The sequence below is a fragment of the Struthio camelus genome, chromosome 3 (assembly GCF_040807025.1).
Source record: "Struthio camelus isolate bStrCam1 chromosome 3, bStrCam1.hap1, whole genome shotgun sequence".
NCBI classification, from domain to species: Eukaryota; Metazoa; Chordata; class Aves; order Struthioniformes; family Struthionidae; genus Struthio; species Struthio camelus.
In genome coordinates, this window is record NC_090944.1 from 91,403,956 (window position 1) to 91,414,606 (window position 10,651).

Consider the following 10,651-nt stretch of genomic DNA (forward strand, 5'->3'; position numbering starts at 1 on the left):
AGAAATTGACATCATTATATAGGACGTTCTTATATTGGCTATATCTAAAAGCTACAGCTTACAGACAGTAGCTGGCTTGCATACTTGGCCTTGAGACAAAAATGTGAGTGGATACTAAAAATTAGCAAATGAGCTTATGTTTGTTTGTTTCAATCTTCAGATTTCCTTTTTAAGTTCTTGGTCATAGGAAATGCTGGAACTGGAAAATCCTGTTTACTACATCAGTTTATTGAGAAGAAATGTGAGTATATATGCATACAGTAAGAATTCTCTATTACCTTGTACAACTGATGAAGGCTCTGTAAGAGTATTTTTAAGTGTAAGAGATGTGTGAATATCCGTTCTTTGCTTTGTACTGCTTTGTAGGGAAGTGCATATAACTCTCGTGTTTGGGTAGATGAGAATTTTGTCTGACAATTATGTTCAGAACCGTGCTGTAAATCCTTGTTGCAGTTTCCCTCTGATCAAAAGCTTGATGTTGAGCGGCACCTCGGTCATAGGTCAACTAAACATAACAGGGTGTTGTAGAAAAGACAGACTTTCTGTGAAAACTAAATTTTGCATTTATAATATTCTCCAGATAAATGATAGGCTCTTAAGCCTTCTGTAGAAATATTGAGCAGATGACAGAAAAAGCTGAATTGTTTGAATAGATTTGGAAAGCTTGTTGCACAGAATTCAGGTCTCCCAAAATCCAGTTGCTTTCAAAAATAGCTAGATACTCTGTGCTCTTCGTTAAATATCATGTCCTATGTTAAATACGTGGTGGACGCTCTGCTGTAGTATACTACATGTTATTTAGATACTGATAGATAGATAGGAAAGAAAATTTCCCTTTTCATAGTGAACTTAATATCATGATTAAACACAATTAATATGCATTTAGAAATGTTCTTAAATCCAGGGTGTCTGTTACTTTTCTCAGATATTGTTAATTTGTCTTATCTCTTGAGGGCCCTCTCTAGGATGATAATGTGTAATTGCCAAGGAACACTGTATGATCCTATAATTGAGCCGTGACCTTGCTGCTGAATAGGTGGTGTACATTGCTGAGAATCTTGTGATGTCAGCAACATGTGTAGAGCAAGTGCCTCAACTTCTTGCTTTAAAGAAGAAATATATTTTGCTTACTTGGGGGCAAGACTGGGTCTTTTCTTATGTTCTGCTTTTCCGTTAATTGCAATTTTAAATTACGTCAGAGTATTAGAAAGTGCAGCTGAAAAAGATATGCAGAAGTTGTCCCATAATTTGTTAATGAAAGCAGGGAGTGATTTGATTAAGCTAGTAATAATTTTGAATTGAATAGGATGTTCAAAATATTTATTTCTGCATGGTGGCAGTAGACTTATGAATTGCATAGAAGTTTTTTGATCTTTCAGGAAGTAGTTTGAACACTGAAGAATTTTGATCCTACCTAAATTGGATTATGTAAAACTAATTATTCGCTCTAAATGTTCTTTAAATATTAAGTCTCTTTTTCTTTTTTTCTTCTTTTCTTTTTTTTTGTTAGTCAAAGATGACTCAAATCATACTATAGGAGTCGAATTTGGTTCAAAGATCATAAACGTCGGTGGTAAATATGTAAAATTGCAGATATGGGATACAGCAGGACAAGAGAGATTCAGGTGCCGTTTTCTTTCCTTTTATTAAATATTTTTTGTTGTTAAACTTGCATTGTGGGTGCTGGTTGATATTTATCTCTGCTTATGAATAGACACAGTTTCTGAGTCAGTGGAACTGTATGTCTGCTTTGTCGTTAACTAGGCCAGATCTTCCAAGTTGTGCAGATGTTGCCCAAATAACGGGCGTTATTTCAGTAACGTAGTGCTGACTTGTAGGAACTGAGCTTCTGCCCTTCTTTTCATTGAGTAAAGTATTTTGTGTAATAGTTAAGGTCTATGAGTAGAATACAAAGCTAAAAGTTTGTTCACTAGCCAAACTGATTTTTTTTTTTTAATTGGGGTGTATGTGCTTAACTTTGCTTAGCTCTTCTCTTGGTTGGAATAAGTAATCCCAGAAAGTTGTAAGCCAGTCAAAATCTGCATGAGAACACTTCATAGTATTATGTTATTTATTCAGAGGGAAAAATTTTGTGTTTGAGCTCACTTGGCTAAACACACTTGAAAGACTGAGATTTCTGGTTCCCTAAAAGAAAAAGTGTTTGACTTAAAATCACCAATGTACTTCTAACACTGTATCATACATCTGAGGCACAGCTAAAACTCAGTAGCTGAGATTTGATGCATTCCTGAGTACATTTGTCTCAGGGCTTCATGGTTTTGGACTGGAGGCTTGGGGGTTTTATTTGTTTTTGGCAGGAGGATGTTGATTGTCAGCAATGGTTAACAAGGGTGACTGTGGCGGTAGAAGTCTGGGTAATGGGCAGCTGAGTGGGCAGCAATCCAGATAAAACATTACCTCTCTCAGACAAATTTTGTTGGATACATACATAACTATGTAAAGCTAAGCAATGATGGATGATATCCTGTGACTCTGAGGAGACTGGAGGCTGCGTATTCTAGAGGTTCATGCAAATTATGCTATTTTAATTTCAAAGCATTCAGACTCTCACAGGTGGTTGGGGTGTTATTTCCTGTTGCTTTTTATAATGTATCTATAGTTATTTTCTTTTTAACGTGGATAATACCTCTATGTACTTAGTTGGTTTTTTCCTTCCTCTACCTACCTTTTGACAGTCACTTTCCTTACCTCTTTCTCTTCAACTCAGAGTCTTAAGTTGTAAAATGACAGCTACTCCACTCAGTCTCTGCTCGTCGCTGAGAATTCAAATATAAGTTACTTATGCTGTTTTGAAGCCACAGGTACAGCCATCGGCTCCCAGTTCTGTATCGGACCATGTAATACAATGATACGTGTACCTTTAGCAGCCCACAGGTCATAATGGACTGTGGCAACCCCTGTATGGCTACATTTAGTGAAAGTGCTTCATCAGAAGTCTAGTTATAAATAGTTGCTGCTGTTGCGTAGCTGATTGTGTTGTCTAAATCCAAATGAAGTTATTTAATGTAACTTAAAACTTTTAAGAGTTGTTTGTCATAGTGTAGATTATGTTATCTCAGATTTGAAACAACGAAGATATTGCAGAAACCTACATCTAATTCTGTTGCAGGTCTGTAACAAGAAGTTACTACCGAGGTGCTGCAGGTGCTCTGCTTGTCTATGATATCACCAGGTAAAAAAGTTAACAACTTTTTTTAACGACTACTGGACACAGTTAAAAATATTTCTGTTTTAAACAAGGCATTCTTAAGTTTTTGGAGCTTACATGAGATGGCATGAAGTCCGCAGATGTAAACAGACTCAGAAAAGGATTAGACAAATACATGGGGACTGGCCCACCAGCAGCTGTTTTAATCATGACAGACTACATGCAGTACCACCACTGGCTCAGGAAGCTTTGCAACGACTGATTGTTGGAAACTGAATCAGTTTGGGAAGGATCACTATGCACATGTTGTTACACTGTTCTCCAAACATCCTTTACACTTGTGGTTTTGCTCAATTTCATAGCTTCAAAACAAATAATAATCTGACACTGACAGGATGCCACAGAAACCAAAAGTGGACTTTAGCCCCTTTTAACCTAGGAAGTACACTCCTCTTTGTGGAAAGTGCTTATTAGCATGCTGGTATAACAGGACATCCTTTAGAGAGGCTGGCTCTACCTACACGTTACTTAACTATAGCCATTCTATTTACAGCCTTTTTTTTTTTTTTTTTAAAGTATTATACTTCTTATGTTATACTCCACCAATGAAATGCCTTACCTTTACGCTTTCACAATTTTTTCTGGCCACCATTGGCTAATGGTGATAGACTGGGATTTTTTTTTTCTTTTTGCCTCTTCCTCTTGAGTGGACTCTTCTTCTTTGAGCGGTCTTTAATATTTGTGTTGTATATAAAAATCAGTTCAGTCTCATTTGTCAGTCTTACTGCTTGAGGGCTGTATCTCTGACCACCATTACAATGACTAATATGTACAGGTAACTAACTGCCTGTGATATCATGGGTCTTGACACAGAGGTGAAACTTCAGGACCGTGATTTTTCCGTAAGAGCAAGAATTTGTTATCATCCCCTTTAAAAGTTAAGTATCAGTTGAATTCCATGTTAACCCAATAACTCGGTCTGTTATCCCTAAATTTGATGCACGAGAGGTTGAAACTAGATGCCGTACTAGTGGTAGTTTAAAAGAGATCCCATTTGCAGAGACTTAGAGAGCTGCAACTGGGAGTTTTGTGTGTGTTTTAGTAAAGCATACCTCATAGGACCTAGTGTCTAGATTGGAATTTATTAATGAAAATGGTCATCTGATGAAAGAAATTGAGGCAGTGGAGCATTATGCCCCTCATTCTCAGAACATTCATAAAAACTGTGAGAAGTAAGCTGGAGGGAATTGCTTTCTAAAGGATCCAGTGTTAAAGTGCAGTGCTAGTACATCTCTTGGCTTTGATCTCCTGGCTAGTCTCTCTTGACGCACAAACTGCTGAGAATAAATTGAGTGCCTCTGTGGTTGACTTTAATTTTGCTTTTTAAAAACTGTAGCTTTTAAATAGTTTTATGAAGGAGCTTGATCCTCTTCCCAGTTTACAGCTGGCATATTTGAGATCTATAGCTGGCTTGTGTAGCAGCAATTTGTGGCTTGCTGCAAATGTAGACCCTGCCTTCTGAGTTCTAGTCCAGTCTGACTTCCTAGTCTGTTCACTAAAAATGCTTGTGCTCTAATAAAGGATGTTACTTTCTACCCAGCCGAGAGACCTACAATGCACTTACCAACTGGTTGACAGATGCAAGAATGTTAGCAAGTCAAAATATTGTGATAATACTGTGTGGAAACAAAAAGGATCTTGATGCAGATCGTGAAGTTACTTTTTTAGAAGCATCCCGGTTTGCACAAGAAAATGGTAAGTAGTACATAAGATCTTCATGTAACATTGGAAGATGCTTAATACTTAAAATGATTTATTGTGCAGCTACAGAATGATTTGTTTGCCCACTGTATCCTGTCAAATATCTACAGAGAAGAGTTCTGTCAGTACATGAAGCACAGAGGGAGAAAAGTGCTGGTAACAAGAACTACGTGTACTCTTCAGTTCCCTTTACCAGTGATTCTTCTAGCCACAGCTGCTCCTTAAAGCGTATCTTCTGTAGTTAGAAATATTCCTTAGTGAAAACATACAACTTTGGGCATTTGCACAAAGGCTGGAGAGAAAATGAAGAGCAATATTTTTCGAGTTCTCAGCTTCTTATAGATCTTGCAGATTATAGGGAAGATTGGATGTTGTTGTGCCACAGATAGAAGCAATGCATTTTACCTGTGGGAAAGTGAGTTTCAGGCATGGCACGGATCCAGAGGACTATTACATAGCCTATAGTATTCAGAATTTTCAGTCTTCGAGGGCACGTTTCTGTGGCGGCTAAAGCCAATCTCAGTCTGAGCTGTTGCGCTACAGTCTTTCCATCAGTAAAATCTCTTTTCAGTCTTATGTATTGGTTATAAATAGCCTTTTCCTTTATGTTTTTACTATGAATGCTGGCTGTCCTTTTGCATATCCTTTTCTATCAATGGAAAACTATATGGGGCTCTTTATTTAGTTTTATATGCTATTTCACATGCACAGCCCAGCTAAAAGCCTAGTTTGGATTCTCGCTTTCTAAGGAAAGTGTATACATTTCAGAGGAAATATATGTGATGTTGGTGAGAGGAGCTTGCTTTATTGTGAAAATGTTTTATGTTCTTATTTTTGCCTTCGGAACCTGATTTTCAGGACTAAATTGTCTGACAATTTTTCTCCTTAAGTTAAAGGAAAAAATGTATTGTTCCTGTAAATGTTCATGTTTCAATTACTCTATCAGAATATTTCAGACCTGACTTGACATTGTTTTTCTGCTGTCAAATGCAGAGCTGATGTTCTTGGAAACGAGTGCACTAACAGGGGAAAATGTTGAAGAGGCCTTTGTACAGTGTGCAAGAAAAATACTCAATAAAATTGAATCAGGTAAATTGAGATTTATATTCTGACTCTTAATGCTTTCTTTCCTGACAATTAAAATATACCTGAAATATCACCATTTAAAAGTTTATAATAGAATTAACCAAAATTTCACTGTAGTAAAATAGCCCTTTTGATTTACAGCCACTTCCCATATGTTTTAATAGAAATGAACGTTCAAGTCAGAACCTAAAGGGGAGGCGGGGGACAGAAATCTGTGGATGTTTTTTCACAGCATATACCTTAATAGTCAACCCTGAGTGTAGGCTGCACATTCTGTGGGTTCCTATGTCCCTACAAACATAAAGCCTTTTAATATCAGGCTTTAGCAAAGCAGAATAAGAATGTATATCAGGGCACACACAACTTTTCATTCTGCTTCTCATATATAGCAGGGAAATACGGTCAAGAGAATTCAGACAACACTGAAAATGTCAGGGGTGTTTCCTAGCAACTATGTTTCTCTGAATTGACCTGCTTGAAACCATTTTGTTTTCTTTTGCAGATCTAGAAATATACTTTGTGTATAATTTTCTGTTATTATTTCTATAGAAATATGTATAGATTCTATACAATTGTTTTGATTTCTGAGCTACTCAGTGCAAGTGGGCCGGTTTCTATCGGAAACAAGCTCCTAAGTGCTCAGATGGTGTCATTAGAATTAATCTGCATTCCAGTTTCTCTTATTTTCTAGTTACTTGGTATCTCTATAGTTTTAATAAATTGCTATTTTGAAGTCTGCCTGATAGAAACATTTTGAATGCCAAATTAAAAAAAAAAAAAAAAATTAAGAGATTAAGAGACATGAAGATCTTATGGTAATTCCCTGGTTACTCCACCAAATCAAGTGCCAAACAAAACCTTTAATTGTAAGCAAGAGGGAAAAGTTTAGCTAGGTTCTCATGATCCTGTAGTTCAATGAGTGGTTTAAAGAGGCATTACTAAGACAGCAGTACGTACTGCCTTCTGCAGACTGCTTGTCCCCTCCCTTGTGGCAGTAGACAGCCGTAGAATCATGGAAAAACTGAGAGTGGAAAAGACCTCTGGAGGTTGCTAGTCTGGCCTCCTGCTCATTTCCCTCATGTTCATTCAGAAATTCCCTTTTGACAGCTTGTAGTTGTTGCTTGTCCTGTTATTGTGCATTTCTGAGTGCAGTCTGGCTCTAGTCTTTAAACCTCCACCTGCTTTTAGGCTCCCTCTTAGCCTTCTCTTCTCCAGGCTATACAAACCAAGCTCCCTTAGCCTCTGCTTGAATCTAACTGTTAGGTAAGGGGCAAAGCTGCTGCAGCTTCATGTCCTCAGGTTCAACCAGTAGAGAAGGTATTCCCAGTAAGCATGTGCGCAAACAGGCATATACAACATTATATTTTCTTTCTAAAATATGTGAGTGTGTGCATATATATAAATATTTTATATATGCATATAAATATATAAAAAATCTACATACATGTGTACACACAATATATATTTGTGTGTGCACATATGCATGTACACACGCACAGAGCCACAGCCGCACAGATCAACACAGACGGACGTATTCAACAGTCACGCAGACAGCACAAACAGCCTCACCCTGTTGCCCTCTCCAGCTGATCAGAAGGAAGGTCTTTTAGTGGGATATACATATGGATGCCTCCAGCAGCTGGCCTTTGACACTCAGTCCACCCAGTAGCTGGACCCTCAGTCCCTTGTTTCCCCAGTAGCTGCCCTTGGACATACAGGCCCCTGACACTGCAGCTGCACTCCAGTTATGAGTACAGGCCCCCAACCTTGCACACACTGTGGATCCCTCCAGCAGCTGGCCTTCAACATGCAGTCAAGCCAGTAGCTGATCTTGTATCCTCACTCTTCCAGGTGCCTCACAGAGAAAGACAGAGACACAGATGGGTGGTGTTTGATACCTAGACCCATGATCTCTCTGGCAGTTGGCTGGGACTTCCCTAGGCCACCTGTTAGCTAGCTCCCCTGTAGCCTTGCCTTTAGGGGGACACAGCACATGTGGGTCTCCCAGCTGACATGCTCTGGACCCTATGGTCCCTCTGGCAGGGGACTGGGACTCCCCTGGTCCCTTTGGTAGCCAGCTATTCCTGTGGTCTTGCCCTTAGAGACCCACACGCGTAACTGGCTCCCAGATCACTTCAGCTACATGCCTGCTAGTCCAGTTTGATGCTAGCTAGCAATCATCACTTGCACACCCTCACTTGCTCCAGTTGCAGGTAGCACAGACATATGGGTCTTCTGAGGGGTGGTCTGACTCCTGCTGCTGGCACTTAGACCTCCCTCCCACCCCTGCACACAGAATAGAGAGTCCTTCACCAAGTAGGACAGTTAGAAAGGAATTTAATAAGACGATAGGGCAGACTGCACTGATGAGATGCAGAGCAGACAAGTGTATTGACCAGTGCTGTTCATGTGCAACCAATCCCTTTTTATTCCCTTATCCGTGCAAGTGTAGTTTCCCACACTTGTTCCTCCCTAAATTGCCTGGATTCTCTCCCTTTCTCTGTCTTTAGTTGTTCCCCTAAACATCCCATAGTAAATCTTGCACAATCCAGAAATGCTCTTCCCCTGCATCCCACAATGTGTCCCATGCCCCAAAGCAGTAACTCCTCTCAGTCCAAAAGAGCTCCTGTTGACTCATTGTGCTGGGTTTCACCATGGCCCACCGGGGGGGGGGGGGGGGGGGGGCTGATCTCCTGGGACAGCCCTGGGAAGAGTGGGACAGAGTGCCTGTTTTCTCAGTAAGTAATTTGGGTTCCCCACCTGCCATTGTGCCTCTGTGCTCCTCTAGATGCTCCTCTGTCTCTCTTGTGGAAATGAGCTCTTGATGGGCTGATTGCTCTCCAGTTAGACCTGGGAGTAGTTGGGCCAGGGTGTTATTTGGTTCCCTGCCTGCCATTGTGTCTCTGTGCTCTTTTGCGCTTGTGGAGAGGAACTTTTATTTTTTTTTAACCACGTGACTTAACAGTAATGTGCTTCAGCCTCTAACTGCCTTAATGTTTAGCCTTCTGCTGAAATCTCTCCAATTTTCTCTTCTGTACTGGAGAACCCACAATTGAACACAATACTCTTTCTCAAATGCCAAGTAGAGGAAAATAATCACTTTTCTCAGCTTTTCTCTGCTGGCTACACCCTTGCTATCGCAGCCCAATGTGGTGTTAGCTCTCATGGCCACAACCACATGCTACAGCCTCATGGTCAGCTTGTCCATCAGGACCACTACCCCACCTCCCCACCCCAGTCCCAGGTCCTTTTTTGCAGAGCTGCTTATTACCTGGTCAGTACCTGGCCTGTACCAGTGCTTAGGGTTGTTCCCTTGAAGATGCAGGGCTTTGCATGTGTAGGACTGAATGTCACAAGGTTCTTGGTTGCCTGTTCCTCCAGCCTTTGAAGGGCTTTCTGAATGGCAACCCTGCCCTCCAGCTATCAACTGCTCCCCTCAGTGCAGTGTTAGCTGCGAGCTTACTGAGGGTGCGCGTGTGTGTAGCTAACCCAAGTGATCTGTATTGGAGGAATTTTTCTACTTTTTAATTGAATAGTTCTAACCTTGGCCAGTTCACTATGTAGCTGTAAGAACATTTCTGAAGGCACAGGGTATGGAGTAACCAAGTTACAGAAGTGACTAGCAGAAGCAGGGAAGGTTGAGCCCATTTCCTCCAACACCAGTGCGTTACAGACTCCTCCTGTCAGATTGATCCATTTTTGTTTGGCTTGATATTTACAGTACTTCTTTCTTTGCAAATTAATCTCTGAAACCAGGTATCTTTTAATTTGAAAAAGGGGTTGCAGATGTTTTAGACGTTTCCTTTGTTAGAAGTAGTTAGTGCAAAAAGATTTTTTTTTTTGTTGCAGCCTAACTCAGAGACAACAGCTTTGTCATTACGATTAAGGGTAAACAGTGGAAATTACTAGAGAAAATGGTACAGGTTTGGCATTGCCTAAAGACAAACAGAATTGCAGTAGCTCTCTTCATCACTAGAGCAGAATATCATTATGTGATTGTGTCTGATGTTGTCTTTTAACTTAGATTATATTATTTTATAAGTAAGCCATCATCTGTGAACATTTTGTTTCTCATCAGGAGAACTAGATCCAGAAAGAATGGGCTCAGGTATTCAGTATGGAGATGCTGCCTTGAGACAGCTGAGATCACCACGAAGAGCACAAGCAGAAAGTGCTCAGGAATGTGGATGTTAAAGAAACAAAACATGAAAAATCCCAAATACTGATTTTAGATACAAAAGGTAAGGTTACAAAATCTTGGGGCATTTAGTAGATTACCCTAGTTCATAAACATGCTGTTTCAGCTGCTTGGCTTTTCCACAGTTAGCCTGTAAAATATATAGAAGCTAGTGAAGTAGTGCACAGTAGAATTGAATTTTTTTATACTTGATTTTTCTTCTACCATCTACCCAATAAAGGAAGACTAATAGTCTTTCTAAATATTTAGGGTTTTTATTTATTCTGAGTAATGCTAGCAAAAACATTTTAAAAGTCTGTATCCCTGAAAGGCATTATACGCTTAATAGTTACCTAATGCCCTGAAGATAAGGCGAATCCATGATATCGTGGGAAATAATTACTGGGAATAAGAAGTCACAAAATGTATGGTATGGTATGGTATATTGCACCAGAATC

The 10,651-nt window shown here is 39.8% G+C and overlaps 1 protein-coding gene across 3 annotated transcripts in view; it reads left to right on the forward strand.

The window, feature by feature from the left end:
- RAB4A (RAB4A, member RAS oncogene family) overlaps positions 1 to 10,651 on the forward strand; it is a 38,037-nt gene that overhangs the window by 14,453 nt on the left and 12,933 nt on the right. For all 3 annotated transcript variants that reach the window (XR_011140300.1, XM_068939037.1, XM_068939038.1), the window contains exons 2-7: positions 161 to 241; positions 1,511 to 1,625; positions 3,131 to 3,193; positions 4,770 to 4,924; positions 5,924 to 6,019; positions 10,095 to 10,257. Coding sequence is in view for 2 of the 3 variants with exons in the window: in XM_068939037.1 (XP_068795138.1) it covers positions 161 to 241; positions 1,511 to 1,625; positions 3,131 to 3,193; positions 4,770 to 4,924; positions 5,924 to 6,019; positions 10,095 to 10,210 (626 nt within the window). In the remaining variant the exon portion in view is untranslated. The remainder of the gene's footprint in view (positions 1 to 160; positions 242 to 1,510; positions 1,626 to 3,130; positions 3,194 to 4,769; positions 4,925 to 5,923; positions 6,020 to 10,094; positions 10,258 to 10,651) is intronic.